The 25,021-nt window shown below is 44.5% G+C and overlaps 3 protein-coding genes and 1 long non-coding RNA gene across 14 annotated transcripts in view; 3 read left to right on the forward strand and 1 right to left on the reverse strand.

Moving 5' to 3' along the window:
* The window catches only part of rad17 (RAD17 checkpoint clamp loader component), a 34,832-nt gene extending 21,673 nt beyond the window's left edge, over positions 1-13,159 (reverse strand). The window contains exons 1-3 of one of the 4 annotated variants that reach the window (XM_086313128.1): positions 4,060-4,399; positions 2,599-2,699; positions 1,362-1,571 (exon numbers count right to left, since the gene is read on the reverse strand). In XM_086313128.1, coding sequence (XP_086169254.1) covers positions 1,362-1,571; positions 2,599-2,699; positions 4,060-4,384 — 636 coding nt within the window. In that variant the 5' untranslated portion in view covers positions 4,385-4,399. Of the gene's footprint in view, positions 1-1,361; positions 1,572-2,598; positions 2,703-2,934; positions 3,312-4,059; positions 4,400-12,970 lie in introns of those variants that run through there. The other 3 variants (XM_086313132.1, XM_086313131.1, XM_086313130.1) reach the window with 3 other exon arrangements.
* Positions 2,581-9,676, forward strand: ak6 (adenylate kinase 6). 3 transcript variants are annotated; one of them, XM_086313145.1, is made up of 6 exons: positions 2,581-2,734; positions 3,284-3,353; positions 4,731-4,823; positions 5,328-5,386; positions 6,127-6,272; positions 8,891-9,676. In XM_086313145.1, exons 2-6 carry the CDS (start codon positions 3,317-3,319, stop codon positions 9,078-9,080), a joined length of 525 nt encoding a protein of 174 aa, XP_086169271.1. In that variant the 5' UTR covers positions 2,581-2,734; positions 3,284-3,316; the 3' UTR covers positions 9,081-9,676. The 3 variants fall into 3 exon arrangements, with proteins under 3 accessions (XP_086169271.1, XP_086169272.1, XP_086169270.1); XM_086313146.1 differs by lacking the exon at positions 2,581-2,734 and adding an exon at positions 2,771-3,016; XM_086313144.1 differs by lacking the exon at positions 2,581-2,734 and adding an exon at positions 2,773-3,206.
* The window catches only part of ydjc (YdjC chitooligosaccharide deacetylase homolog), a 32,694-nt gene continuing 19,939 nt past the window's right edge, over positions 12,267-25,021 (forward strand). For 2 of the 6 annotated variants that reach the window (XM_086313138.1, XM_086313140.1), the window contains exons 1-2: positions 12,301-12,389; positions 17,535-17,612. Coding sequence is in view for 1 of the 6 variants with exons in the window: in XM_086313136.1 (XP_086169262.1) it covers positions 12,303-12,389 (87 nt within the window). In the remaining 5 variants the exon portion in view is untranslated. Of the gene's footprint in view, positions 12,390-12,535; positions 13,199-17,534; positions 17,613-25,021 lie in introns of those variants that run through there. The other 4 variants (XM_086313141.1, XM_086313137.1, XM_086313136.1 and 1 more) reach the window with 4 other exon arrangements.
* LOC147316624 (uncharacterized) lies at positions 22,404-24,544 on the forward strand. The gene is made up of 2 exons (XR_015131714.1): positions 22,404-23,661; positions 24,159-24,544. It is a non-coding gene; the product is annotated as an uncharacterized LOC147316624 (long non-coding RNA).

Consider the following 25,021-nt stretch of genomic DNA (forward strand, 5'->3'; position numbering starts at 1 on the left):
AGCCTGTACATACTTCTAGTTATAGAATATTCATAACATACTTCATACCGTGTACATTATAACATACCATAATAGACCCATTTCTGTAATATACTTACATATCTATATTATTGCTAATATATATTGTAATATATCTATATCACTAAAGCACTTCTGGATGGATGCAAACTGCATTTCGTTGCCCTGTACCTGTGCATGTGCAATGACAATAAAGTTGAATTCTATTCTATTCTCCAGGAGCGACTGCATACTCTCACCACATGAGGCTGGGCATTGCTGTGCACCAAGAGCAGCCCACTGCACCAGCATACAGCCTGACCATAGGTCCAAGGGTTTCAGCCCAGCACCTAATGGCAGCCAGGGCGCTGTTGCTTACCCTGCAGAGGTCTGCGCGTCCCTCCATGGGTATACCTCCTCAGACACCGCTGAACCACCAGCAAACCAGTCATGCTGAATGACTTTACAGGGATGTTCTCCACAGGTTCTCGAGACCCATTATGTCTACCACATGTGCTTTCAACTCTAAGCCTGCTCTCATCTTTGAAAATGACCTGGCGTCAGAGGTGCCAATTCTGGAACTCGATGGTAAATGCCAATCAGGCTTCATGGTGCCAGGCAGTGAGCACAGGGTCCACTAGAGGACACCGGGGCCTCGGCTGACCCTCGGAAGTCTAATTCTGATTGTTTGGTCAGAAACATTCACACCAGTGGTCTGCTGGAGGTCATTTTGTAGCTCTGACAATGCTCATCGATACTGGCCCTGCTGATAGGTTAAGGACCTTTACGGCCTTGTCCAGCTCTCCTAGAAGAACTGCCAGTCTCCTGGAATCTCCTCCAGCTGTGCTGGGAGATGCAGCAATGCTAATGTATTGATCCTGGAGCATGACTACCTGTACAGCCTCTGTAGGGTCCAGGTGTCACCTCATGTTACTGGTTGAGACAACGAGCCCAGACAAATGCAAAACTAGTGCAAAAACAAAAAAGATGAGGAGGTAACTATCAGGGACCTCCGCCTGTAAAACCACTCTCGTTTTGGGAGTTGTCTCGTTGTTGCCCCTCTGGCACACCTGTTACTAATTTCACTAACACCAAAGCAGTAGAAACTGACCAACAGATCAAAATTTACTGTCCTGATGCTTTATTCTGATTAAAAAGTGGGTCTTTCTGTGACTGGACTCTGTTCCAGTCTACAGTTACCTCTGGTGAGACCCTGAGTGGGTAGAAGGTTTCCCATCAGGGGACTCCATCGTGCTATGCAGGGCCTTGAAAGCTCACGACAGCATGCCGGACTTGAACCTGAGCTGACGTGGGTGGACTGTGTTGTGAAGGGCAGTTTGTACATGACAAGCAAAGGTGCTGACCTGTGAGCGGGGTGAGTATTTGTCCACCCAGGGCTCATTCTGGTCCAGTTGAGACGACTCCTTCAGCAGGTAGGAGACGCTAGCTTCTCTTTTCCTCTTCCTCTTTATCTCAGCCTTGGAGCATAAAACAGGGTTGCCATTTCTTCTTCCAGAAAGAGAAGAACATTCCTCTCTCAAATCAATAAAGGACGGATCCACCCAATGGTTTGCCTGTTATATATATAGGAAGTAGAGCAGGGCGATATGACCAAAAATATTTATCACGATATACATTTGAAAATTTGTGATAACGATATAACTGACACGAGAAAATACTTTACAACTCCTCAACTTTATTAGTGCAAAACAAACCCCCCAAAAAAACCATAAATGTATTTTCACTTAAACAAGCAGCTGTTTTTTTATGTGCATTAAAGCTACATCGTTTCATTCAACGATCCGCTTTCGCTCTCCTCATTCGCCATCGCCGCCATGCTTTTTCTGCCATGTGCGTATGAAAACAAAGGCACTGCACATGCGGTTTTACTCATATTGTATCGCGATATTTTATTTTCTTATCGCTGCCTAACATTGTACCGGTATTACCATGAACGGTATAATATGATATATGATGATATGGCCCAGCCCTAACACGAAGTACAAAAAATACATAATTTATTGATGCAAAACATGACAAAAGAGGTACTTGGCTGCTCTGTGCTTAATGGAGAGCTAGTACCTCAAAATAATGGTACGAGAATCAGGTCGGGGAAAGATTACATTCCTTAATAAACATGTGAGATGCAGGTGATACCTGAACAGGTACGTGGAAAACACAGCTTTCAGCAGGATCCATGCAGTCCTCTGACATACTAATACAACCTTACTGCTTCCACAGGAATCAAGTGTGACCAGAACATTTGACAGTTTGCTGGTCTTAAGTATTTGAGGTGTGTATTAGCACATCAGAGTGATTACTGTACGATCCTAAATAATGGTTGGGTCAGTGCTGGTTGGGCTGTATGAAAGAAGCGTCAGAGTTTTGCGAAGTTTAGTGAAAGAAATATATTTAAACCAAACAGAAATGAACACTGAAACTCTACTCTGGACACTGCTCATGCAAACAACGTCATATGGACGTGGATTATGTAAATGGAAGCACTTTGTAATAAAGTAACGGTTTCTATACTTCCTGTTTGCAGTGTGACCCCACTGACCCCGGGCTCCCCTCCCTCCCGAAATCCACTGTGTTACTTACCCTGCGCTCAGTAGCTTTATCTGCCACAAGCTTGTTCATCCTTAAAGCTGCTGTTTCCCATAGAGAACAGTAGATTAGTGAAGGACCGGAGACCTGAACAGCTGCTGGCGACGAAACGAGAGAGAAAACACAGCCCGTAAATATCGCAGCACTCGGGACAACATCTCTAACTTACTGCGTCTGTTAGTTAAGCCACAGGGACCAGACTCCAGGACCTCTGTCGAGTGTCAAACTCATAACAAACGTCTCTCAGGCTACTGTTGTTTAGCTAATTACACATTTCACAGTTTATATTCGGACGGCAGCTTCTGTTAAGCTAATATAACTTCGCTTTACCTCGTACGAAACACAGCTGGCTTTTCAGAGATTCGCACTCTTGTCCGGGCACAATGGAAACTTCAGTTTGAACCAATCACACGTATGTTTCCCACACACTTCGTGCGGAGCTGTAAAATTTAAACTCCGACAACTAATTGTCTAACTGTCGCTAACTGACTGCTCACTGACGTAATATTGACGTAAAGCTTCAGTTTACGGCAGTGGAATCAGTCCGGTTATAGCGTACAACAAAACAAAGTTTTACATCGAACTGGTTCCCAGTTTTCCAGGTTTGTTAGTTAACTCTGGCCGTTACTGGTCTGACTGGAATGACATGGAGGAATAACAGCACTGCTCTGACTTTCAGGTGTCGATCATCAAACACGTGTCTGCTGGAGCTATGAAGACGAAGAAGCAACCGAACATCCTGCTGACAGGTTCGGTACATTTATACACCTGGTTACTCTCTGCAGTTACCCTACTGCAGACGCGAAGCCTGCGCTGCGGTTAAATGTCGGGTAGTTAGTAGGTGTTCAACATGTTTGTAATCATGGGAGCTGAGTCCATGTGGTCTGATCTCAGCCATCGCGTCCTGTGAAGCTGCAGCTGCGATAATAACGATGATAAAAATGGTGTACAGTGTATTTGGATGCTGTTAGATATGTACCCGTCCCACGCACACAGAGGGGTGACATGATGAACAACCCGAGTAATTATGTCGCGGGGTATACTGGAGCGTTTGCCCCTTGGACCCACGTGTCAGCACACCAAAGTTATTCTGACTGATTATACGGTGAAACGTCTCTGTTCGCGTGGAGCTGCCGTGTCCCACAATGATCGCGCCTCCGTGCACACGGGGGAGGATGAAGTGCTGTGTTTTGGAGCGGGGCGTTAGATTGTGCTTACTCTTAGAATGAATGCCAGAGCACACTGAAGGTGTTCCAGCAGCTTCAGGTCCATGTAGCATCTATTATTTATCTTTACTATAGTTCCACCTTTAAGCATGTGAGTAACCTACCAACCCGTTATATAATCAAAGGTACAATAACCACTAATGTCATGATAACCTGGGACCTCCAATGGGGGGGCTCGTGTGGACCTGATTGACCTGAGGCACCAACCAGAGCGCAGCAGGGTGCTCACCTGTAATGGCCCTGGTTTTCCTGAGACAGGAGGATCTGGCGATGGTCTCCGGGGGTGGCAGAGGGCAGCCAGTGACTTTCTTGGTCAGTGTTAAGTATCCTCTGTGCAGCCTTCCTCTTCTCAGCAGTGGGTCTTGAGTACCAAACACCAGGCAGTAGGAGAGCACGCGCTCCACTGAGGAGCAGTAGAAGGCCAGCAGCAGCTCCTGGTCCAGGTTCTTCTTCCTGAGGACACGGAGGAAGTGTAGCTGCTTCTGGGCCTTCTTCACCAGGGTGATGGGTCCAGCTGAGATGTTGGTGCCCAGAAACCTGAAGGCGTTCTCCATTTTTAATGAGGGGGGAGTGTCTGTGCCTCCTGAAGTCGGTTATGAGTTAAATGGGTAAACTAGATGTATGGTCAACAGAAGATTAAAATATCATCACTATCACTACTTTATAGCCTTGAGTCACAGCAGAGACGGTTCCCAGCAGCTGAAACCCCCCAGTAGCATCACTATCACTGTATTTCTTACTTCTACTGAATTATTAAATGCCAGGTGGGTAGTTGAAGAACAAAACTGAGCATTTTACTGCAGAATCAATCGGATGCTCATCACCAGATGGGGTAAAGTCAAATCTTTAATATAGACTAACTTTGAATTTGAATTCAGCTGTTAACTCTTCTTCCTACAGGGACTCCCGGAGTTGGAAAAACCACTCTAGGAAAGGAACTGGCCCAGCGCACGGGGCTGACCTATGTCAACATAGGAGACCTGGCCCAGGAAGGTAAAGGAACTTTGGGAACTAATGGACATTAAGACAGAAACATCTACCATGCTAAGGACAAAGATCGTTCTGAGAATAAACTCAGAACTTTGGGATTAAATGAAATAGTGCTGTGACACAAAGGCTGACTGTGGAGATGACAGCTGTCACAGCTGCTGTGGCCTCCACAGATTCCCTCTGGTACATGAGTGGAACAGACTGGTCTTATTGTTTCTTCTGATGTCACACACATGATTTGTGTTCCACGAGGCTGGAGCCATCAACATCCTGGCATTTGTACCCGTCCACTCTGACCAGGTGCAGCTGTCTGCACCATCTTTTCCATGTTCTTATACTTACAGCACACGGTGTCTGTGACCCAAAGCAGAAATCATGTTCTCAGGACAATTATTACACTTTCACTAACTCGTCTACACAAAGTGATTTACAGCCAGTGATTCTGTTGATGGCCCTGCTTTCAATCACACTGAATCTGAACTCTGCATGGATCATTTTTTCCTCCAGGACAACTGTTTGATGGATATGATGACGAGTACCAGTGCCCCATTCTGGATGAGGACAGGGTGAGTGAACTTCCACACTGGACTGTAGAGCAGAGAAACACAACGATGTCTGAGGCAGAGATTATATTTAACTAAAACTTAACTAACATTTATATTCTCCAGTACCTGCTACTTTTTCAAAGAGCCTGCCACCAGTTACTCAGTCAGTGACATCACTTGATGAGTCACGAGAGCGACTCCTTCCTGAAAATCCAAACCACTTTTTTTTTTTAATGCCCAACAATGAGCACAAACACAGTCTGACAACAACCCACAGACCAGCAGCAGGAAGGTTTTTGAAAGAGAAAACGATCAGATTTGTGAGCTGAAGGTAATAACTGTGCATAAATGATCAGGTGGATGCATTTGTAAAATGGATCGGAGCGTGTGTTCATGTGTACATCTTAGTTTACGCCTGTGCAGCACATTGTAAGCATCTGCAGCCTTTTGGAGACACATTTCTCTCCATCATTAAAACAGGGGAAGAAAGAGGGCCTGTGAATCTGTCCACAGCTGTTAATGTGCTGAGCTTTATTAATATCATTATTACAACAAATGATAAATGTCTGGATATTTTGCCACAGCACACTTTGATGGTTCCCCCTCTCAGAGCCCACCTCTCCACTAAGTTGATGGATTTCTCTTTATTATTTCTAGCAGAATTTTGCTGCTTGCAGACAAAACAAACGTTTTGCTAACGGTGCAGGTAGACTGAGGGAGTGCATCGAGTGTCAGTGTTGGAGCTTGTTGGTGTTCTGCAGGTGGTGGATGAGCTGGATGAAAAGATGAGTGAAGGAGGCGTGATCGTGGACTATCACGGCTGTGACCTGTTCCCCGAGCGCTGGTTCGACATCGTTTTTGTCCTGCGCACAGACAACACCCAGCTGTACACTCGACTGGAGGCCAGGTAACAACACCTGGGTTTGTTTCTGCTCACAGAGCAGTCATCACAGCGCTGTCATGTTACAGGCTTGCTCCACAGTGGACTACACTCAGTGTTCACATAAGACCTCAGAATGACAAAGTAACACAAGCTGAAATTCTTGCAGATTTATTAAAAATAAAAAAACAAATTTAACATGTGCATAAGCCTTTGCTCAAAACGTTGAGTCACCTTTGGCAGTATGAGTACGACGCTACGAGCCTGGTGTGTCTATTTCTGGACATTTCTCCCAGATTTCTTTGCAGAACCTCCATCAGCTTTATCAGGCCTGTGCAGAGATGTTCGGTGGGGCTCACTGGGCTCCAGATGGGTCACTCAAGGACAGCATGGTCCCAAAGTCACTCCTTTGTTATCTTGGCTGTGTGGTTCAGTCTTTGTTTCATCAGACCAGACACTTCAGTTTCTCGTGGTCTGAGTCCTTCAGGTGACACTTGGCCACTTCCCAGTGGGCTGTCATGTACCTTTAACCAAGGAGCAGCTTCTGTCTGGCCACTTCAGGGCTGATTGAAGGTTATCCTCTCTCCACAAAGCCACACCGGAGCTCTGTCAGAGGGATCATCGGGTTCTTGGTCACCTCCCTGACTAAGCCCTTTCTGAATGAATCGCTCAGATTGGAAGAGTCCCGCTGGTTCATTTGTTGGTGGCTCTGGGTGCAGATACAGTCCTCTGTGGTCTCAGACAGTTCCTTACACTCCATGGACTGGTTTGTGCTCTGACGTTTACTGTTACCTATGGGACCTTATATAGACAGGTGTGTGTCCACGTCCGGTCAACTGGATTTCAAACAGGTGGATTCAGCCAACTTACAGAAACATCTGACAGATGATCAGTGAAAACAGGACGACTGTGATTACTTATCTACTAGGGGTGCAACGATACTGGTATCGGTATTGAACCGTTCGATACAGTGCTTTCGGTTCGGTACACATATGTATGAACAATACAAAATTTGTGATTTATTTTATCAACTTTCCTTCTGACGATGCTGTCTGTGTTGAGCGCTCAGTGAATCTGCGTTCGACTACTCCGCCTAGGGTCGACAGTGCAGCCTAGGCGGAGTAGTCGAACGCAGATTCACTGAGCGCAGGGCAAGCTAGCAGACAGAAGTTAAGCTCTCCTTGCAACATGGCAAATTGAACCTCCCCCACCCTCATTCAGATCTGGCGTTTGGAACTATTTTGGTTTTCATGTGACGTATGACCCTGAAGGTAAGCGAGTCATGGACTAAAGTAAAACAGTATGTTGGATGTGCCACGCAATGCTCAATTACATGGGTGGGAACTAGTGTGTTAGCGCAGTTAGCTCGTTAACGTGTTGGCCGTCCAGCCCCACGCACGGGGTGATCCGCGGTAGCTCGTTAACGGAGATTTGCCGTGTTGTGGCGTTAATGTCATTTCAGATTAACGCTGACAGCACTAGTGGGAACTCAACGAATATGACTGCACATTTACTCCGACATCATCCTAGTGCAAAGACAAGTGGAAGCAGACAAAAACAACAAGCACGCATGCTACAAACTTTACCCGAGTCATTTAGACAGCCGTTAGCACAGGATTCTCCTTATGGGGACCTGATATGTTTAATATGCTGCTGAGAATATAGCCCAGAAGAAGCGTATAGTATAGCTTTTATTTTGGAAAGAGACATTTCTCTGTAATAAACTCTCTTTTCCAAAGATGAGTGATTCCTCCGTCAGATTTATTTTTTTTCTTATTACTTTGTTTCAGCAACATTAAATTTAAAAACTGTCCTTTTGAGTTAAATATATATATTTATAATTCTGATAAGTGACAAATTTTAAAAAGGGCATGAACACTTTTTTGTATCGAAAAAATATCGAACCGTGAATTGTGTGTATCGTTGCCCTGTTAGCTACATGTTTTTGTTTTTAATACATTTGGAAGAATTTAAAGCAAAGCCCTTTTTTACAGGTGCGAATGGAATTTGAAGAGTTTTGAAACGAGGCTGCAACATGACAGCGTTTGATTTGGAGGGAAATACATTTGTTGCTGAAGTGAAAACGATGAGATTTCTGATTCATGAATTAATCATAGTTAAATAATGTGATAGTTCTTCACTACAGTGTTAGCCTGCAGTACTACACTGGTTTTGTCATTGAATTATTACGTAGCATATGGCAGCTATTAACAGTTTGAATTTAAAACGGTGCTTTTGAAGTTGTGACACCGTCTGCTTGGACAAACACATTCAGCCTCTGTGGCTGGGAGCTAAGACACATGGCTGACTGCAGCTCCAAGCTCTAACCAGCTTCAGCACCTTCTGCATACAGACGAGAGCAGAGCTGTCACTGCTTGTGGTAAATGTAGCTCTATCATAGGCATCACAGTCATTCTCTACTCCTGGATAATGACTGTGAACATGTGGCTGAGCCATCCAGGTTCCAGAAATAGCAAGTGCTGTGAGACTTGTCTTTTTTTTCCGTAAGAAAGCTGTAAAAATGAGAACTTCCAGGAACTCGTCTGCAGCCACAGTGTCTGGTTCCCTGTCCCTTTGTATTTGAGTGATAATTCATCGTTTTAACCATTGAACCAAGTTGTCCCTGTCTTCTTTGTGACTGAAAGGGGCTACACGGGAAAAAAGCTGCAGGACAATGTGCAATGTGAGATCTTCCAGACCATCTATGAGGAAGCCATGGAGGCCTACAGTAAGGAGATTGTCCACCAACTTCCCAGCAACACTCCTGAGGACATGGAGCACAACCTGGAGCAGATAGTGCATTGGACTGAACAGTGGATGAAGGACCATAACTAGGAGGTGACCTCACTGGGTCAACAAGAGTCAACAATTAAAACCTGAATTGTATCATTTCTGAATCTGCGTTTACTGTCATATTGAGCAAAAGTTTTGAATTTGTTTGTATTTTGTTTCCAATGACCCGACTTTCTTGTAATTGGTCTTGAGCAGGGGTGTCGAACTCCAGGCCTCGAGGGCCGGTGTCCTGCAGGTTTTAGATATCACCCTGAGTCAACACACCTGAATCACATGATTAGTTTATTAGCAGGTTTCTGGAGAACTACAAGACATGTTGAGGAGGTAATTTAGCAATTTGAATCAGCTGTGTTGGATCAAGGACACGTCTAAAACCTGCAGGACACCGGCCCTCGAGGCCTGGAGTTCGACACATGTGGTCTTGAGCAATAGTTGGACAGACTTTCAAAGTGTCTCTTTGGACAGTGCCTGCTTTTGCACTCAGTTTTTATCCAGTCTTTGTACAGTTTTCAGAAAGCATGTTGTTTAGCTACATGACCTATGAATCAATTGTCACCTAACTGAACGAATGAATCAGTGTTGTCTAGATTTAGATGGAATTCTATGACAGACAAGGCAAATAAACCATTGTAATTGGATCTTTAGGCATTTTGTTACTAGCCACACAGTTTGTTCTCATGTTGTTAGTTCAATCTGTGATTAAAGGCCAAAGAAAGCAGCGTTTGACGTAGGTACTCAACCTTTTGTGAAGTTCTCCAAGGAAAGATAACCAGCCCACCAGGATTCCTCTGCCCATAGACACCCCAGAGAAGCCTGGCCTCTGTGGCCTGGGCCCTATTTCAGGAAGCCGGTTTAGAAAACTCAGAGTGAAAAACGATACTCAGGGTTGAGTAACCCCGAACTGTCCAACTCGGAATATTCCGTTTCAGAAAGGCTGATAACAATTAGTTCAGTCAACGCGGAGTTGCTTTAACCCCAAGTTAAGCGTGCGCACGAGGATACATAAAGCCCTGATTAGTGGAGCACAGATTAAGCGAGTCACCATGGAGACGGAGGGAAAGAAGGCGTGGTCAGTGTATTTTACAGCGCTTGAGGCCGAAATTCTGATGGCAGCATATGCCGATAACATGCAAATTCCGCGGAAAAAAAGTAACACAGCCTCAGCTGCAAAAGAAAGGGAGCATGCATGGCAAAACATAGCCGACAGAGTCAATGCGTGAGTGTTAATTTAAACATTGATCGAGGGATTTCCACCCATTTAACACGTTATTTTATTATATTTTATTTTTTATTTTATACATTTTATTTTGTGATGTGATGTGAGCGCAGGTGCAACCCAACAGGCCCCAAACGTTCCTGGCAGCAAGTAAAAATGAAATATAAAAATATAGTCCAAACAGGTGAGGTGTAATTGTATTATGAGCCATAGTGCTTGGTCTGTTTGTCCCATGTAAATCAATTGCAGTTAGAGGCTACATTAATTTCCCCTCTGTAAGCACTTATTGAAATTATCTGAGCACATTACAAGTACATATTTGCTTACTCTGTATGCTCAAATGTGACCCGTTATAGCCACTAGAAAAAAAGCGGAGGCCCGAAAAACAGGTGGGGGTCCTCCACCACCACCACTCACAGAGGCTGAGCAGTTGGCTTCCACATTTGTGATAATGTTGGCAGCATCACATATGATCTTCACAGTGCAGAGAACACAAATTAGCATCCATTACTATAATGAAATAATTTGTTAGTTTGAAATGCTACAGGGAGCTATGTACCTGTACATTAATGCTGTGGAAAGACTTCCTGTTCACATAGTCTCCTTCATTTACTGAAGGAGCAATGATTGGAATGTGAGTGCCATCTATACAGCCAATCACGCCTGGGAACCGTGAGAATAAATGTAAAATTTAAGTAGTAGTTCAAGTATCACCACATCATGAATTAAGTTTTGTTCATCCTGATACCTGCAATTTTGTGGCATCCCTCTTTGATAAATCTTGTGGGTCTATGACCGGGGAACACCACAAACGAGTACAGGAGACGTTTCAGTGCAACTGTAACATTCCTGACTGCCCGACAGACGGTAGCCTTGGAAACGTGCTCAGCGTCACCAATATTATACAGAAAGCTCCCGTTTGCAAAAAACCGAAGTGCAATACAAATAATATGCAATGAACTGAGAGCATGTCCGCGATGTGTCACATGAGCAATATATGGCCTGAGGATGTTATCCAAATAAATTATAGATTGTGCTGGAAAACGGTAACGTTCACACAGGAAATCATCAGGAAATGATAAAATGTCCAAACGCGCTCTGATCACTCTCTCCCGGCGGAGAGCTCTGCGGAGAATTTGGGCTTCACGATCTACTGGCTCTTCAAGGAAGGAGCACGCCATGTCTGACACTTCCTACAGTCAGGTTTCCGACAAAGAGGCGGCGAACGTCAGGGTTAGTTGTAGTAAACCTGCTAGGGGGCAGGTTAGCTTCACGGAGTGTGTCGTCATAGTAACTCACTCAGAATTAATCTAAACTCGCTTTGTGAAACCGAAAACCCAGAGTTTTCGTTAACTCAGGGTATACTTACTCAGAGTTTGCACTAAACCGGCTTCCTGAAACAGGGCCCTGATCCCACAGAACAGCTACTGGAGCACATACAGCTGAAAGCTATGCTGGGTTGTATAGGGGCAAAGTGCCGATCCCTGTCCACCACCCAAATAAACTACAGTGGCCATGTCAGCGTGGTGTGACATGAATGGCTGCTTGGATAAGTTTACCTGGAGTGGCGACAGAATCGGGACATGTGGGGAAAAAGCAAGGCAGTGAAGATGGTACTGCAATGCTTCCTTTGGGTAGTGTTCTGCTCCTTGTAAGGTTTCACCTGCTAAACACTGGAAGGATAATGTGCAGTTGCACTGGTGTGACTGAACATTTCTAGGTGACGTCGTTTAGAGACCCATCTCCATTTTTGCTGTTGCCTTTGTAACATTCAGATTGTCAAACCTTTTAGCATCATGTGAAGACTTGTATCACAGCCTGGAGTGTCCCCACTGTTAATGTAGGCCTGTTTAAAACTGTGTATTCAATGTAATAGTTCTCACAGGATTAATAGGAAATCCTGTTTTTATGACGTGTTTACATTTTTGCGTTTGTTTACATCGGAAGATAATGTTTTAAAGCACTGAGTTTTTCCCACTTCCACGTGTATCTCCGGTTTCTCCAGCAGGGGGCGACGTATTTTCAGTAAAGTCAACCCGGTCTCATGTATGCGGCTTACTAGTCGGAAGTACAGTGTCGTTGCGCCGTGCGTGGGGCTTTCGGACTTCCATGAACGCCCGTGTGTAGCACAATGGGTAAGATTCATTTTGTATTGTCATATAATAGGATTGTGTGTTCTCGTGTTGTGTACACTGGGCGGTGACACTAGCAAACAGAGGAGCCGTTTATCCCGCAACACGGGGACGTCTTAGATGTGTGGTGTTGGTATGCTTGGCTGGACGGGAGACAGCTGAGTGTCCCGTCCTGTTCCTGACCGTAACAGACACCCGGCAGTGACTGGAGCTCTCCCACGGTGACCCACGGTGAAGCTCGTCTTAGTCACGGGTGATTTATTCGTCCTGCCGGTGCAGCAGGTTAAAGGCTGCTGTGTGATGATTCACTCCTACCGTAAAATTTATGGTCACGCAAATGTGCCCGCCCACTTAAACGTTTCCCTTCGAACAGAGACCGGGGATTAACGCTTACGTCATAGCTACGTCGGAAACGCAAATCCCTCCCCCACCGCAAATATTTGATTGGCCTGGACGGTAATTTTCCGTCATTTCCGGCAGCGCTGACGTCAGCGTCGTTAGCCTGCGGCGTGTTTTTGGATTAGCGTAAGATAAACGTTTATCGGGCGAATCACATTTGAAACGGATTTTTGTGACCGACCTACCTTAATAGTATGAACCAGTCACAGCTGAGCATCCACGCGGCGGGTCCCACTAACGTCAGCGCCCGTGTTGATTGGTCCGTGTCCGACAAACGTCATTCACCTACCTGTGTGACTGTAGCAGCTGTGCTGCAGTCTGCCGGCGGATAACTCGGCTAGCTGAAACATTTGCACCATGAGCGTAACAGCCCCGTGAGAGGACAACGAGCTGCTGCTGGGACACGAACTCAGGTCGGTGAACTCAGCACCGTGTATGTGCACAGGGAGGGGGGAAACCATGGTTACAGGGGGAAGCGTCCCAATAAAACACACGAGGGAAAAGTACAGACATCATTTACTGAAGTAAAAGTACAGATCCTTGTGTTAAAATACTCCAGTACTGGCTGAAGTACTTTCTTGCCTCCATCAGTAACACACTGCGCTGTCTATAGTCAGGAAATATTAAATCATTACAAAATACTTTAAATATATGAATTATATTATTTACACTGATGTTAAGCTCTAAGATGTTCATATTCCACTGTCCTGGTGCTGTCATTTCTGTAATTGCAGTTTATTGTAACAAAGTCCAACAACAGGAAACCAAACCTGCTGTGCTCTGATACAGTGATGCAGGCTCTGAGTCGGGCAGCACTTTAGCAGCTTCCACAACACTGTCATGAACACAGTAAAAAAAAAAAAATGTAGTAGGTGTAGTGCATAGACCGCTCCAGACGTTACGATACGTTCATCAGGAGAACTCCACAAAGTCGCTTTGAATGACTTCCACAGGCTGGTGATGAACTGGGTCGCTCACATGGATTACTGTAACGCTGCATCCTCTCAGACTGAGTGAATGAGACTGATCACAAATGAATCAGCTATTTCAGATGATTTTGTGACTAATCATCTTCATCAGAAAGGTGGCTTACAGTAGTCGTGACCCAGAGATTCTGCATATTGACATAATATCTGTGTCACCCAGTGTGTGGGAATGATGTTTGACAGCACCGCTGCAGGGAGGCCGACACACCGCAGCTGCATTAGATCCGTACTGGGTCCTGACTGAGTTGTTGTTGGTGTGTGTTCAGCTGAAAAGCTGCAGCTGCGTGTAAAAGAACGACAACCGGAATAAAAGCGTGTTTAGAATGGTTAGTGTGGTCGGGTCTGCCATGGGTTTGTTACTATGACATATTTGAGTTTTTTGAAGTTATAGCATAAGAGAAATCAACAACTCAATCATACGAAACAAATCTTAGTTAGACATTGCAGTGCTGTAGCTTTGACAGCCTGTGGCAGATGAAGGTGACAGACTGATACCTGTGCAGGGTGGGCTATTCTGAATACTTACCTGTAATAATAAGACCTTAGTCCAAAATGTCCCAGCTCATATCTGCAAATAGAGAAGAGTTCATGTAATGAAATCAAGCTTTCAAAATTGTGTGGGAGTTCCACAGGGGTCCGTTTTAGGACTGCTGCTTTTCTGTTTCTACATCAGTGACTTATGGACAGTTGTAAAGGTGTCCAGTGTCAGATGTATGCAGATGATGCTATTACATATGTATCTGCAAAGACTCCACGACAGGCAGCAGAGCTGAACAGAGGTGGTGGGAGTGTCTCGGTGGTTCAGCGATCACTCTTTGACTCTGAACTGTAACAAAACGCTCTCAGGGTGTTTTACAATCCGGTGTAAAGTCTGGAATAACTTTTAAGGTCGGGGGGCGGGTTCATTTCACTGCAGTTTACTGCATGTGGCGAATAAAATTTGATGAACTTGAACCATTGTGATAGATCAGAGAGAAATCCAAAAAGTGGATGAGTTTGAATATCGTACAGGAGCTGGGACCAGAGGATCATGGAGCCTGCAGACTACCAAAGTACAACACATTATTTGGTCAGTCAGCGTTTTCATTTGAAGGCCCTCAGAAATGGAACCGTTGACCATCTGCATACAAATCATAACAGATCCTGGAGGTGGAACAAAAACAGGGCTGTGGACACTGGTGTAAATCAGCCTGCTGTGCTGTGGCTGGATAACATGCCATTTCTAACATGCATCTCCATTATCTCCTGTGTGTGTGTGTGTGTGTGTGTGTGTGTGTGTGTGTGTGTGTGTGTGTGTGTGTGTGTGTGTGTGTGTGTGTGTGTGCGCGCATGCAGACTCATTGGATTGATCTTTGCTGTATCCCTTTAAGAACGTCCAACCAGGGACTGTGCTTGCAGATGTGCTGACTGCAGATTTCCCCAACACTATAAACAGTTCATATGCATAATCGAAACTAGGACAACCGGTGAACAGTGGCCTTGGGAACAGTGGCCTTGGGAACAGTGGCCTTGGGAACAGTGGCCTTGGGAACAATGGGATTTTTAGCTCCTTAACATGTGCCACCCTCTTTTTAAAGGGACCAAAAGTAATTGGACAGGTGTGGGCAATTCGTTCTTTATGTCATTATCATGTAAGCAGATAAAAGGCCTGGAGTTGATCTGAGGTGTTGCGCTTGCATGCTGTCAAAGGAGCTCTCCATGCAGGTGAAACAAGCTGCGAAACAGGAGAACAGACCAAAAACCATCTGAGAAAGTAACACAACAGGGCTAAATCTACAGTTTGGCATATCCTGAGAAAGAAACTGACCATGAGCACCACAGCCACTGTGCACCAGTCACTGGTCTGTACTTTAAATCCATCACGTTATGTGTTTATCCTGCACTGACCTGTAGTGCAGCGTTTTCATGCACACTTTCAATAACACAAAGTTAGCGAGCTGTGTCTGTTTGTTTTGCAGCATGTTTCACAATATGAAAAACATAATGTCACATGTACACATCCAGTAGCTGATTTAAAAACACAAGTGTTTACATGTAAGCTTTCAATTTCCAGTTTATCAAAACGACTGGACAGTCGTTGCCTTTAAATCCAAGCTCTCTTCTTCCTGTCCTGGCTTTCTTATCTTCCTCCATCTCTGAGTGAAGTTGGCTCTTTCTTTTTTCTCCCAGCCAGATTCAGCAGCTGGACCTTTCACTGCAGCACACTGTGTATAAAACTGCACACAAACAGTTTGTGTGTTTGCTGTGTTTATAGAGCCGATAGAAACGTTGGATTTAAAATTGCATGCCAATTAAAAAAAACATCTCTGCCTATATGCTCACTCATTTTTTTGTAGATGCTGAAGTACAGCAACCAAAATGTATGAACATGTGCAGCTGTGCCTAAAGCCCCACTGACCCACGCCGACCTTGACTATAGCTCTGCTTTTCCTCTTTCAGTCCGTTTACCATTTGAAGACACAATACAGTCTAATCATTAAATCTGAATACTGAATGCAGAATTACATGAAAAAAAACGTGTTACCTAAATAGGACGTGATGTTGCTGGAAAGACAGATGTCATTAGATGGAAAGGCCACAGAATCCAGTGGGATTAAATGGGAATGAAATGCTGGCTGATGTACCTACCAGTCAAAAGTTTGGACACACCTACTCATTTAATGGTTTTTCTTTATTTTTACTACTTTCAACATCGTAGACACAAACTGAAGACATCAAGTATATGAAGCCAGATATATGGAATTACGTATCAAAGAAAAATCAAAAATAACTCTAAATAAGTCTTATATTTAAGATTCCTGAAAGTAGACACCCTTTGCTTTGTTGACAGCGCTGCAAACCCTCGGCCTTCTCTCAGTGAGCTCCATGATGTCGTCACCTGAAATGGTTTCACCTCACAGGTGAGCCTGTCAGGGGTCATTGGTGGGATTTCTTGCTTTCTTAATGCGGTTGGGACCATCAGTTGTGTTGTGCAGAAGTCATGATGGGACACAGCTGACAGCCGTATTTGAAATCCCATCTGGTTTGCATTTAGTTGGACCATCATTTATTTTATTTTTGACAGGACAATGCGTCCAAACACACCTCCAGGCTGTGTAAGAGCTATCTGACCAAGAAGGAGAGTGATGGAGTGCTGACCAGGTGATCTGGCCTCCACAGTCACCTGACCTAAACCCAATGGAGATGGTTTGTGATGAGATGGAGCTCAGAGTGAAGGCCAAAGGCCCAACAAGTGCTCAGCGTCTCTGTGAACTCCTTCAAGACTGTTGGAAACCATTTCAGGTGACGACCTCATGAAGCTCAGAGAGAGAGCCAAGAGTGAGCAAAGCAGGAATCAAAGCAAAGGGTGGATGTTTAGAAGAATCTAAAATATCAAACATGTTTTGAGATATTTCACACTTTTATGTTTACTACATAATTCCACATGTGTTCATTCATTCAGTTTTGAGGCCTTTGGTGAGAATCTACAATGTAAACAGTCGTGAAAATAAAGAAAACCCATTAAATCAGAAGCTGTGTCCACACTTTGACTGGTAGTGTATAATAAATATTAGTCTGTAGTCGGTATTCATTAGTGACTTGGTCTTATGAAACAGAAACATTAGGTTTTTGCTTTTAATTCAATCTGATATGTTAAATATATGCTAAAATCTGTGTTTAAAATATAAAGTATGTAATAATGTAGTAATACTAATCGTCACATCAAAACATTTGCAACATAGTTTGTTTGATACATCCTGATTGCATTATTTGTAACAACCAGGACAGGAGCGAGGGAGGAGAGTAGAGGAAATTAAGAGTGCAGCAGATTGATGAGACGCCAGGTGAAGGTGAGGAAGAGGTGAGTACCCAAAAGACCAAACACAGGTAACAGTTTAAAATGGCCATTTTGGCAGAATAGAAGCAGATACGTTGAGACCAGAGCTGGTAAAGCTTAAATATGCATGTAACTACTTCATCGAGCTTTACGCTGCTGCTTAAAATAAAAAATAGTAACAAAGCTGAAGAACTATTACTGCACTGATAGTTAATCGTAGTATCATTCTGTGACAGGCAGCTACACACATCTTACTTCAGCCTTTAGGTAGCACTCTGTGTGTGAATTTTTAAATATTTATTTAACTGTAAAATTGTCCCGATTCGGCTGTGGTCAGGCAGGAAGAGGACCCAAAATGCAGGACGCGCAACACACAGGAATGAACTCAGAAAAACGCTGCTTTAATAACAGAACTAAACTAGACTGGGAAACCAAAACCTAAAACTCCACACCAGGGATCACACAGCATGAGGGAGGACGCGACACTGACACAGAGAAACACAGGGCTTAAATACACTGGGGCATAACGAGGGGAATAAGACACAGGAGGAGAGCACAGCTGGAAGAAATCAGACACGACGAGACCAAAGGGAAGCAAAACTAGAAACACTGACATGAGACACGGACCTTCAAAGTAAAACAGGAAACACACCGGCTGAACTCTAGACACGTAAACTTAGTAGAGACTGGGGAGACAGAACACAGAGACCTGAAGTGTGGGACAGAGTTAACACCGGGAAGCCAAATAACAAAACCTAAGAATTAGAATTTCCTGGAAGACAGACCTCTGTTATGATGACATGAGGTGATGCATGAATTGATGACTGACATTTTTATTTAACTTCTTCAATCACAACAGTATATTTGAACATACACAATAGTTTATTTTTAGCTTACAAACATCTGAGCATAAAGTGCTGACAAGGAACCCTGGTGTAAACATTAAAATGAAAGTCAGTACAATGTGCAGATTGCAGAAATATACATAAACAAAATCAGTGGCTTTACCACACTCAGTTTTTCAACATCTGTGAACTACTAGACAGTCATTCAATTACAAAATAATATTAAATAAATAAAACTAATAAATAAAAAATACACACATCTTACTGATCTCTGCAGTCAGTAACATTACACATAAAGTGCAAACATAATAGCAATTGTATAAACACACACACAAACACGCCTTTAAAGTTTAAAGGCGTGAAATTGGACGGTCTAGTTCTGATTAGCGTCACCGCTGTCTCGGTGGAGTTTAATAAACTCGGCCGTCTGCTTCTTGCTATCTAAAATATAACCAGACACTGGTGTAAATTCTCGACTGTCTCATACTTCTGTTTAATAAGTTTTCTGTTTGACGTTTAGTCAGCTGTGTGAAAACCAAGGAGGAACCCACCCGGGGGATTAATAAAGTTTTATTTTATCTAATCTAATAACTTTAATCTCAGCCAAACCGATTTACTCACGAACAAACAAAACACTGAAAAAAGCCCAACAATAACATTTTTAGGTTGTCTAAGTGACTTATATATCACGTTTAACCCGAGCAGCGAAACTCCGCAGTGATCTGAAAATGATGTGCCGGGAGTTGTGCCGTTCTCGGCCGCATCAGTAACCCTCGAGCTCCCGGCTAGCTGTCGAGCTGGTGGGTAGCAGACGTCTCTGAAAACGTCGAAGCACTTTTGCAAATATGGGATATCTTGATAAACCGAGCAGATATTTGATGTTTGCACAACTACTTTCTCGCCTGAAAATATGTTAAAAGTTTATTTTGTGACCCAGAAAGATTAGTATGAGTAATTTTAAAACTTAGTAGCAGCCGCCATTGCTGGAAACTGGAGTTTGGCTGGGCCGCGCTATGAATTCTGGGATATGGTGGGCCACGAAGGACACACCCGACCCATCCTTCAAATTCGGGGAAAAGGAGGACGCATTTGTCGGCTACATTCGGAGGAGTCTACGAATTTGGACAGCCTTCGGCGCGTCGCTGTGACGTAATCGGTCTACAAATGCGGCCTCAGGAGGATGCAGCCCATGAATTTGGACATGTCCAGAGTATAATCGCAGCCTTTGCGGTTAGAAAATTGCACTTGATCATGTCGCGATATATCGTTCAGCCCTAGTCATAATCCATGATAAAATAAAACGTAGAAGTACAAAACTCAAAACACTGGCTCACCGACCGGGACCATGACAAAAATATAGTAAAAACTTTTAAAAAGTTGCTTTTTTTGGGAAAAAAAAAAAAGATTTCAGGGCTGGGCTAAGCCCTGATTTTTTTCACTGTCCTAACAAAGGCCCAGTGTCAGAGAATTACAATCACTGTCTCAGTACAAGAAAGAAAAATAACCATAGCATCAATGTAAAGAATCAGTAAGTTCCAGGGCCATAATAATAATAATAATGGATTGGATTTATATAGCGCTTTTCAAGGCACCCAAAGCGCTTTACAATGCCACTATTCATTCACTCTCACATTCACACACTGGTGGAGGCAGCTACAGTTGTAGCCACAGCTGCCCTGGGGCAGACTGACAGAAGCGAGGCTGCCATATCGCGCCATCGGCCCCTCTGGCCAAGACCAGTAGGCAAGTAGGGTAAAGTGTCTTGCCCAGGGACACAACGACCAGGACAGAGAGCCCTGGGATCGAACCGGCGACCTTCCGGTTACAGATGCGATTCCCAACCCCCTGAGCCACGGTCGCCCAAAACACATGTAGACTGGTTGGGCAAATTCCCACGCACCCTCAAGTATCCACGAGAGGGTGAAGAGCTGGTCTAGTGTTCTGCGACCAGGACAAAAACCGCATTATTCCTCTTGTATTCAAGGTTCAACTAACGGATGGACTCTCCTTTCCAGCTCCCTGGCATTTCCAGGGAGGCTGAGGAGTGTGATCCTCCTATAGTTGGAACACACCCTCCAGTCCCCCTTATTAAAGATGGAAACCACCCCCCCCCACCCCCACCCCCCCGGTCTGCCAATCTAGAGGTACCATCACTGATCAAACAACATTGTAGAGGCGTGTCAACCACACAGCCCTACAACATCCAGAGCCTTCAGGAACTCTGGGTAAACCTCTTCCACCCCAGGGGGCCTACCACCAAGCAGTTCCTTAACTGCCTCAGTGACCTCACCCCCGGGGATAGACGAGCCGTCCCCGGACTTTGCTTTTGTCATGGAAGACAGTGGGATTAAGGAGTATTTTGTTTATTCCTTCCACCGCCTGACAGTGTTCTCAGTCAAAGTCAGCAGTGCTCCACCCGCACTATACACAGTGCAGGTAGAGCACCGCTCTCCCCTCCTGAGTCGTCTGACGGTTTGCCAGAATCTCTTCAAGGCAATCCGAAAGTCTTTTTCCATGGCCTCTCCAAACTTCCCCCGCACCCGAGGTTTTGCTTCACCCACTGCCCGAGCTGCGTTCCACTTGGCCTGTCGGTACCTATCAGCTGCCTCCAAAGTCCCACAGGCTAAAAAGCCCAATAGGACTCCTTCTTCCACCTGGTGGCTCCCTTCACCTCTGGTGTCCACCATGGTCCCCTGTACCCCGGGGTGGAGACAAGCAAACCGTCCCGGTCCCGCAGCAGCAGGGAAGCCCACCATCTTGACCAGATGGCCAGCTATTCCTCCTTGTCCGCTGCCCCAGATGGAGAACAGGGAACAGGGGTGTGAGAAGACCTGATACCTCACTCCGCCCACTCATTTGTGATGTTTTTGCATGCTGTTTTAAAGCTTATTTAAAACGGCAGAGGGGCATGGCACCAACAAGCCTCTGTGGGGACAGCTCCCTCCCAAGAACCCTCAGTGTCTAAGTGCGATTTAAAATTGAGAAGTGGGCACTGGCACGAGAGGTGAGGCTGAATAAACAGACCATCCTCTGGACACAGTTCAGTGTACTCACCCACAAGGCCCTATATGCATTTGTCATGACCGTGTACGTAATGCGAGTGTCTGTGGTGTGGAATAAATTTGAGGCTCAGGCAGCCAGGAGGGGACAGAGGAGGAATACCTCCTACCTGAAGCCAGTTCCCCCGCTGACCCCCATGGGCACCCCCATTCCCCAAATCCACCAAGGGCAGGGGGGCCCAGGCCCATCCACACTGGGGCAGTAGCACCACTGAGCCCCAGAGAGCTCGGGGTGGCCCACCCGACTCCACTACAGGGGAAAAACTACACCCACCCCAACATTCAGTCAATGGACACCCAGGTTCACCCATCCTCCACCTCTGCTAGACCCCCCCACCCACAGAGTGGACTCCCGAAGAGCAGAGACCACCTGCAAAAGATGGTCCCAACCTACCCGTTAGCTAAAGAGGCCCCCACTTCCACTGATTTGCTGAAGTCTGCCAGGGCCAAACCCCCATGCACGGGGGCCTGCATGCACCAACCCACAACCCTGGTGACACCCCAGCTAGGGCTGCTCAATTAATCGAATTTTAATCATGATTACGATCTGGGCTTTCAACGATCATTAAAAATGACTGAGCCGATTATTAGCCCCTCCCTCATTTATCCGCGACACCTTAAAGGCCGGTCCGTGAAAATATTGTCGGGCATAAACCGGTCCGTGGCGCAAAAAAGGTTGGAGACCGCTGATTAAGAGGACCCGAGGGAAGCTCGGAAAGCTAAGCAGAAGTTATTTGGAGAGTGACTGCCGTTGGTTGAAAAGAGAGTTTAAAAAAAAAAACTTCAGTGGTGTTGCACACTATTTTATATTATTTTTTAAAGTTATTGTTAACCCTTTAAAGCCGGTCAGAGCAGCACGCTCCGTGATGTGTAACTATTTTTAAATCCCTGTAGAACCTGAACCGTGTAAGCTAGCGCAATAATTTGTTTTGCATATGAAACCGGAGGAGTTGTACTTACATCTGATGCCATCAGCTTGTCCTCGGTCACGGTTTCGTTCCACATATAGCTTTGCAAAAATTGCATAAAAAGCGCTTGCAGGAACAAAAGCATAATATTCCAGAAACACGCTTTGCCGATCCGATCAGCTGTTCGTAACACTTCCCACAGTGAAATGATGCACCTGCTGTTTTCTTTGCAAATTTGCATCATAGGATTGTTTTTTGTTTTTCCTGCAGTATATAAAAATTGCTGTATCTCCAAAATAAAACTATGAAGACACTCAAAATAAATTTCCTGTTGTTGTAAACTATTTTTTGCAACTTTATTGTATTTAAAGTTTTGAGGGATAAGCCTCTTAAATTTCTCCAAGTAGAAATATATGTAAACAAAACAAAAGCGATTTTCAATTTTTTTTGTAGTTTATTGCACTTTTTTGCAATTTATGTAATTACTATGGACTTAATGCATACATATTATTAAAATATGGGCTATAACAGTTGTATTGATGTATAGCAACTTGAAATGCTCCCACAAATGGCACTACAGCATGTAAAAAAAATAATATAAGCTCTGGTGGACTTGGTTCTATAGTAGGTCTTAAAGGGTTAAATAAATATCGTCAAATAATCGTGATCTCAATTTCAGTGAAAATAATCGTGATTATCATTTTTGCCATAATCGAGCAGCCCTAACCCCAGCCATGACCCAGAACCCAAACTCCCAGGCCCAGCCAGAACACCTGGTCCGCAAGCCTGTCCCGGACCCGTTCAGGAGCTTCATCCTTGGTCCTTTGAAGCATTTTTAAGATAATACACAGGTTTATCTTTCAAAGCAATTTAGAAATGGACGATTCCAGAGATCTAAACCAGTTTGGTGATGGTTTACTCGGGATTATTGAGAATAAATAACTGATTCTGAAATTTCTACTTAAGTACATTAATGAAGTATTTGTACTTCTGGTAAATGCCACTATTCTCTTAGTGAGTCTTTATTACATACCGTGCTGCAGGGAAAAGCCTGTTCTCACCTTTGAATATATTTTGAATATCAGACGGCTCTTTTTTGCTTCTCATTTGTAAACTCTCTCCAGCCGACACACAAAAACAACAACACAAAGTAGTCACTACAGAGCAAAGTTTGGCCTATTCAGAGGCTGACTGTCTGGCGGATACTCGATGGCGCAGCTGGTTCTTTTTTACTGCCGTTGTTGAAGTAGACGACAATCAGGTATGTGCAGCTAACTACCATGGAAATAAATGATTAGCTCAGCCCATTCTTCTTTGGTAAATCTCTCAAGCTTCTCTGGCATGGACCTTGCTCTTCAGTTCACCCCATAGATCTTCAGTAGGAGGGCTTTGTGGAGCCCAGACAGTAATGTTCACTTTGGACCTGTAGAGGAAGTTCTTCATCAGGAGTGTCATATGTTTTGGGCTGTTGTCATGTTGGAAGACAAAGCAATGACCTTGACGTAGTTTTGCTGCTGACTTGAGGTTTTCTGTGACATATTTTGATTCCTTCCATCTTGATGAGATTCCCAGTTTGTCAGTCTGTTCCTGTTTAAGGTTCTTGTGATTTTCTTCTTTGAGACTACAATTCCCAACTTGGCGAAGTCATTCACTACTGTCTGCTGGGGTCTTTAAACCCATCTGTTATGACCCAGGGTCATTATTTGCGGTACGGTGTTGTTATTGTTTGTATTTGTATTCAGTGTTGCTTGTTTCCAGGTGGAGGCCACCCATTGGTGGAGGAAGGAAAGAGGCCAGCTACAAAAGGGGTTGGACTGGGTCGGCGAGCAGACTTCCTGGTTTCCCGTGAGCTGTGTGTCTGGGGACCGTCGTGGTGTGTGACTGCACGGGGCTGCAATATTAATGCTGAAAAAGGGGTTGTACCTGGGCTTGGTAGCTGTAGGGGTGGGAAGCCGTTTTCTTTTATTCCCCTCTTTTCTCCTGTTTCGGGTAGGGAGACAGGTTAGAGAATTGTATTTTGTTTTGGGATCGTGGGAGGTAAGTTAGCTCTGTTTTTCTTTCTAGTGTGTTTTGTTTGTTGTTTTGGCATCGCCCACCCTGAAGCTCGCTACCTGTTCAGTAAATAAATTAACCAACTCTCGTCATTCTGCCGTGGTGTGATTTTTTTTTTTGTCGTTATTATGTATCGGGTTTATCTTTTTGTTGTGTTGCACCCCGGCTTCGGGCCGGTGTGCAACACCATCTCTCAGTAGTTTGTTCAGTACTTTCAGCTCTCTTTGAATTTCTTGATGATCCTTCTCGCTCCAGTTTTTGGCACTTGGAAAAGTTGTGATGACTTCGTATATCCATTTCCCACTTTGTGAAAATCAGCAATCAGTCTGTGTGTGTCAGGAAGCTGATGATATTTACCCACTGAGGGAGTTTTTTTTGTTTTAAATAATTCAGATATTATTTACAAATAGAAATAGAGTAGAACAGAAATATCCTTTGTTGTTCCTCATTGGGGAGATTCATGTGTTCCAGCAGCAAAGACAGACCGATGGAGCATGCAGGGTCACACGAAAGTCCAGAATATAACACACAAAAAAGAAATAAGAGACTGTGCAGTGCAAATTTACAAC

The sequence above is a fragment of the Aulonocara sp. 'chitande type north' Nkhata Bay genome, linkage group LG12 (assembly GCF_057382095.1).
Source record: "Aulonocara sp. 'chitande type north' Nkhata Bay isolate Kocher_YH1m ecotype deep benthic linkage group LG12, A_spYH_male_GT1.1, whole genome shotgun sequence".
NCBI lineage: Eukaryota > Metazoa > Chordata > Actinopteri > Cichliformes > Cichlidae > Aulonocara > Aulonocara sp. 'chitande type north' Nkhata Bay.

What these genes read in the sequence shown, in the direction of transcription:
- ak6 (XM_086313145.1), top strand. Translation starts at nt 3,317, where the DNA reads ATGAAGACGAAGAAGCAACCGAACATCCTGCTGACAG. An exon ending in ACCGAACATCCTGCTGACAG is followed by an intron (nt 3,354 to 4,730) that starts GTTCGGTACATT and finishes TTCTTCCTACAG; the next exon opens with GGACTCCCGGAGTTGGAAAA. An exon ending in CCATTCTGGATGAGGACAGG is followed by an intron (nt 5,387 to 6,126) that starts GTGAGTGAACTT and finishes GGTGTTCTGCAG; the next exon opens with GTGGTGGATGAGCTGGATGA.